The 5,993-nt window shown below is 42.9% G+C and overlaps 1 protein-coding gene across 1 annotated transcript in view; it reads left to right on the top strand.

The window, feature by feature from the left end:
• Nucleotides 1-5,993, top strand: part of EIF4G1 (eukaryotic translation initiation factor 4 gamma 1) — a 68,361-nt gene that overhangs the window by 28,806 nt on the left and 33,562 nt on the right. The window contains exons 2-4 of the mRNA XM_018575032.1: nucleotides 3,239-3,335; nucleotides 3,518-3,520; nucleotides 4,970-5,053. Coding sequence (XP_018430534.1) covers nucleotides 3,273-3,335; nucleotides 3,518-3,520; nucleotides 4,970-5,053 — 150 coding nt within the window. The 5' untranslated portion in view covers nucleotides 3,239-3,272. The remainder of the gene's footprint in view (nucleotides 1-3,238; nucleotides 3,336-3,517; nucleotides 3,521-4,969; nucleotides 5,054-5,993) is intronic.

A 5,993-nucleotide genomic window follows, 5' to 3' on the forward strand; every position in this document is an offset into this window, starting at 1 on the left:
AAAATTCATGGTGGGAAGTCATTTCCTGCGCATGTAGGTTCTCCCCTTAGAGGCAAGGTCCAGGCTCCTGGAGTCAAGGCAACAACCAGCTTTGCTGGTAATTACATGTACCGTATTTTTCGCTCCATAAGACGCACTTTTTTTCCCCCCCAAAAGGAGGGGGGAAAAGTGCCTGCGTCTTATGGAGCGAATCCCGACGCCCGAGACATGCAGTTTCGGGCGAGTAGTAGGAGCCACTGCTCGTTTAATACGAGTGATCTAACAAGATCACTCGTATTAAAGCCGAGCAGCGACGGCGGCGATCGAGTTCAGCAGCAGGAGCCACTGCTCGTTTAATACGAGTGATCTAATGAGATCACTCGCATTAAAACCGAGCAGCGACGATCGAGATAACCATAGAGCAGACGAAGAATAGACTGCTCTATGTACTGTAATCACAGCGCCACCTGTCTCAGCGGTCACTAACTGCAGCTTCTGTCATAGAAGCTGTGACAGAAGCTACAGTCTGTCGAGTGCTCCATAAGGCGCGCCGGACCTCCCTGCGTCCTATGGTCCGGTGCGTCTTATGGACCGCAAAATACGATATGTATCCATACGCTATGCTGGCACTGATATTATTGGCTAGTAAACAGTTTGTCAGGGCAACAAATAAAGTTAAGCCTGTTTAGTACATGTCTGCAATACATGCACATTTCCCTCAGGTTTTGTCTGTTTAAAAATGCAGCTAGCACATATAAAACGTATTGCTCCTCAGAAACCCAGTTAACTCTTAACTACTTGTAATGAGCTGGTAACGCACAGCTGCTGCTTAACTGAAATCCAGGAAAGGTTATAAGCCAGTTCTGTTCTTTCTTAAGGTGGCCATACACCTTGCGATCATCGGACTAAGCGTTTCATCTGATGATCGAACCGTCGCACTATTGACGTACGGCGGCCCCATCCTGCCCCGATTATCGCAAGGTTCAATCAGCGGTACTTTAAAAAAAAACACCTGGACGAATTGCGGTAATCGACCGCACATAATTTCTTTTGCGCATGAGCAGTGTTATCATACCACTTTTGACGTACGGGAACGCCACCAACCTTGCAAAAATCGTGCAATCGACTGAAGTTTTCGAACATGCAGGAAAGACAAGTCGTATGATTGTACGGGACTGGCGGTTGCACACGATTATCGTATGATAATCGTAAGGTGTATGGGCACCTTTAGACTACAGAACACCTCCCCCATATGTTATGGATATAATAGGTGAGGTATTTTACGGTCCAAGCATGGCTGACAACACTGCTTGGCATTTTAGTGTAGCAGAGGCTCCATATTGTCAGCTTAAGCAGGAAGTTGGGAGTACTCGGGGGTTTGGGCACAGTAACTAATATATTTCTGTACTTTGCAATTTTAAAGATACCAAACATGGGAACATTTGCATGTATTGGAAAAATCTGCTTTTTAAAAAAAATTTGTTCAAAGTGCTCTGCTCCTAGAATTAATGTGAGCATGGAGGAATATAGCGATAAAGAGGGGGTTCTGTAGTGTACATCAGGGAGTATCTCTGGCTGGGGTGACAACGCTGCTTAGGATTTCAGTAGAGGCTGTTGTCTGCTCTCTACAGGATGTTAGGAGCTCCTGGGTTTCCTGGAGGATCAGTGGGGTATTCGGTGCTTGAAGGGATAAAACATGGGGAAATGTGCATATGTAACAGATGTACTGCCTTTCTTTTAATGGTATAATTATTGAGCAGCTTATGGAACTGCAAGAAGTTTCAAATAAAATCCCAGTGCCCCACTTGGCCAGAAGTGTTTGTGAACTTGATGGATTACATTGTACCCGTCTTGTGTACTTTTGGATCATTTTTTGTTTTAGTACTTGATTATTGCACACTTTTTTGGTGGTATGGATGATTGTCACAGATAATGTCAGGACAAAATTTAGACCTCCTATTGTAATCCCACTGTGTGCGTAATGTCCCTGTTTTTAACCTTTATATTCCGGGTGCGCCAGCATTACATCACATGCATCTTGGTACTTTCCCCTAAAGTGTCTCTCCAGGCATTCTTTGCAAGGTTTCCCTTACTTTTGATCATTGACAATATGTTGTTTTTTGCATATCCCTAAAGAACATATTTATTTTAGTTTGATCCTGCTGTTGCCCCAGAATATCCTCTTACTCTCTGTGCTGGGGATCAGCAGCTATTGAAATGGCTGATCCCTATATTGGTGTCGTGGACTCTGAAGTAGTACCACCTCTTTATTATTCAATACCCTCAGGCACGTCCTCCATTGCAAATGTCCGCCATCTGTTAGAAGTGCAGGACAGACTCGAGGGAAGTGGACTGAGAGGTGACGACATCACTTCTAGTCATAATGTCCGTGCTCGGAGGTAGAAGCTTTGCCTGCTGCAGATGAGAGAGAAGGGATGTGAAGCCAAAGATTAGCAGTCACATGACTGCAAATGGCACAAAAGTTTTTATATCAATTATTCTTAACACCGCTAATGAGTGATAAAGCTATGTTTCATGTTGCTCTTTGCTGATTGTGTGTGATGTCCTGTGTTTCCATTTAGTTTAGCTTGGCTTATTCTTTGAGTCTCTTTGAAATCTCCAACGCTGTAGCACAGGTAGCGAAACAAAAACTGGCATTACAGACTGTCGCAATTAAAAAATGTACCACACTCTCAGGTCCAACAGGGCCCTATCTTCTCCCACATTATGCATGGCTGTTTTTGTCCATCACATGATGGGGCTACCCCTCTGGCCATTAGCGTGGTGGAGGAGGAAAAGCCAAATTTGTATTTCTATTCTGAAGCATTTTGTGAGCCAGACACCTCAAGCACTAAATAGTTGCATCAACCTTATTTGCAAAAGGAAGAGCTGACTCAAGGTCCATTGGTGCAGTAGGCCCATCAAAACAAAGGCCATTTCTTCTGTCTCTGGGTTGTCTGAGAATACTGGAGGTCAGGAAAATCGTTTTTCCTAACCTCTCTACCACCATATAGATATATAGCTTAACTGTAACTACATAACATGCAAACTGGGACTTGTAGTTCTACAGAGTCTGCAGTGTACTAACACCCATGTGGAATGCAAAAATAAGATTGGGGGCTTAAACTTGGAAGTTTTCCCTAAGTACATCAATGCCTTTAAACAGTCCTAGGGTGGTGGTAGTGGAATTTCATGTTAGTTTTAACACAACTGGGTGCTTCAGTGTTTGGTTTTAAATATATGTATTTTGTCTTTATAGACCTTACGGGGGACCCTATGCAGCATCACATGAGATGAGCAAAGCTACTCAGCCTATAGGAGGACCCCCTACAGCCCCTTCCCCTGGACTCCAACAGGTATATATACCAGTTTAATACTTCCAAACTTTACTTCAATTTTGTTTTATTTTTTGTGGAGGTTTTTTTTCACTCTTCAATTCTGGTGACAAGTCAGGAAATTAGGGAAAGCCTTTGCCCTGACGGCATTAATTATCAGAGGGTCCATTTTATGCAAAGGACATTTTTTTTGGGTGGCGTAGACAGTATTGTGTCCTCAAGGGGGCTTGATGAATATGAAGTGGACCTATTGCTAAGTTTTGGGGAACTGGAACATGTCAATGCTATCCCTTTTTGTTCCTTTAGTAGAGCTGTAGTACTGTGAGACCGCCCTTGGTGAATGACTGACTGGTAGACACTTCAAATTGATTTATTTTAGGCAGCGTTTGGACACCGTCAGAATAAGGGGCTTGTCATTTATTGGTTGATGGCTCTTTCATGGCTGTGATACTTTGACTGCAGATGTTTAGGTGGTTTGCTAAAGGTAAATTCCACTTTTTTTGAAAGAATTAATTGGGGATACACCGATACTAGTATTGGAATCGATACTGAGTATTCGTACTCGCCAAAATGCTCCGATTACCTTCCCCGTTACCAGAACTTTCAGTGAGAGGCAGCTCCCATGATGATTTGCTGTGAAACCAGCTTCCTAGTCAATTGGCATTGAGCAGGCTTCCTGGGAAATCAGGAAGCTGCACGGCGTGTCATTACCCGCAGCCCAGCTTCCTGATTGCCCAGGAAGCCGTCTCCATGTCAGTGAAAGTATCGGTACTCTGTATCAGCGAGTACCGACCGCAAAATATTGGTACTCCATACAAATAACGGTATCTGTGCATCCCTAGAAATAATAAATTCAAACTTCTTCAGAGTAGGAAAAATTAATTTTATTTTTTGCGCATTCGAGCCAGTAACGTATTGCAACTGAAATCAGTAGATTATGGATGCAATTCTCTGACTCTTGCAGATTCTTTCTTCATCCCTGTCGCTACTGAGGTATGGGCATTCACTAACATAAATGGACTCCCAAGTGTGGTCACATCACTGCACTTATTCCTTTTGAGGACTGCAAGTCCATCTGCTGCGACTGCAGATGGTACTTGTAGTTTCTCCTGTCACGGATCCTGTCAAAGGATCTGTAAATGAAATGGATATTGTGGCTGTGTGGGTGAACCCACACAAAGCCAAGCCAAATTCAGTAAAAAGCAGTAACCTTCAGGGGAGAGGAACCCTGTAATTCAGGTAGGTGAGGTGGTTGAGTTGTGACCATTTTTCATCTTATACTGTGAACATGGGCATAACATGAAACATGAACCCAAATGTAAACTTAAGCTGGCCCTACACTAGTAGATTTCTGAAGGAACTTTCGGACAAAAGATCTTTCTTTCTACTTTCTATTAGTTGATGGAGTCGAAACGATTTCAAAAACAATTTGAAGTAGCAAGATGGCATAAGCGAAATTCTAATAGAGTGTGGGTTTTCATTCGGGAAGCTCCATTCATTCCAAAATCCAATGTTAAATAAAACAATGTATTTTGACATTCGTTAAGTGTCTGATGGCATCGGGTGGTAAAGAAAGATCTGTGTGGAAATCTACTAGTGTATGACCAGCTTTAGCCTTTAACTTTTCCTTCATATCTCTTGCTTTGTCTTCTCAGTCATTCCCCAGTGCACCTACGGCCCCTGTGGTGTTTGGGCCGCCACAGACCCCACAAATGAATACACAATCACAACCTCGACAGGTAAGAGTCCTAATGCACTAACTACAAGATGATGCTAAAATACCTTGCTTTCCTAGCTTTTCTAGAATGTCATGGAGATCTTGTCTGTATCCATCACTTTTATGTGAAACCAACAAATATTAAAAGCGCTTGCCCCTACAATTTACAGCATGGAACCATTTGTGCAGTTTTGAATACACTCAATGATCACATGAATGTGTAAAACCTGTGATAGTCATGGACACTAACCAGTTGATGGTTGTGCTAAATGCGCTATTATAATGCTTTTTTTATAATATGACTTTTTGCCCATGTTAGTCCTTCTTCGAAAGAGACTGTCATCGATTTTTTTTAAATTTCAAATACTGTTAAAATTTTTAGCTTTACATGTATTCATTTTTCCAGCTCCTAAGGAAGGTAGTTTTTATTTTCCTAAGAATTAGACCTCTGCTTGCTGGCTCTGGTAATTTGAGTTTGCAACATCTTTTATATCTACACTATGTGGTGTGAAAACAGGGCTGGACTATCCCTGCAAGTCATTGCAGCGAAAAACCAAAACTAGCGGGCATCTAATATTTTAGAGCCTTTTTTATTCTTGTCAATGGAAACTTCTATTCCCTGGCTTTGAATTGTCAATGAACTCGTTCTGCTCTGCTGGGAAAAAGGATGGGATAAAAAGACTAGTGCCTGCAGCAGATTCTTCAGTTTGGGATCTAGTAATTGGCATAATTGGAAGCCATGGTTGCATAGCCTGCCATGAACAATGCTTTTGATCATGGCTCAAATCTCCACTCGCCCCCTCGCAATTTGTTAGTGAAAATTGCGTGGGAGCGAGTGGAAATGAAGCCATTGAGTCAGGCACTCAACTCCTGGAGGGACTCCTGACTCCTGGACCTCCTCGGGGCGGCTTCTCTCCTCCTCACCGACATGATGACAGCGCTCCCTCGTCCGTCCGTCCCGG

This window comes from Nanorana parkeri, unplaced genomic scaffold (assembly GCF_000935625.1).
Source record: "Nanorana parkeri isolate BGI_ZX_2015 unplaced genomic scaffold, ASM93562v1 scaffold51, whole genome shotgun sequence".
In the NCBI taxonomy this organism is placed as follows: domain Eukaryota; kingdom Metazoa; phylum Chordata; class Amphibia; order Anura; family Dicroglossidae; genus Nanorana; species Nanorana parkeri.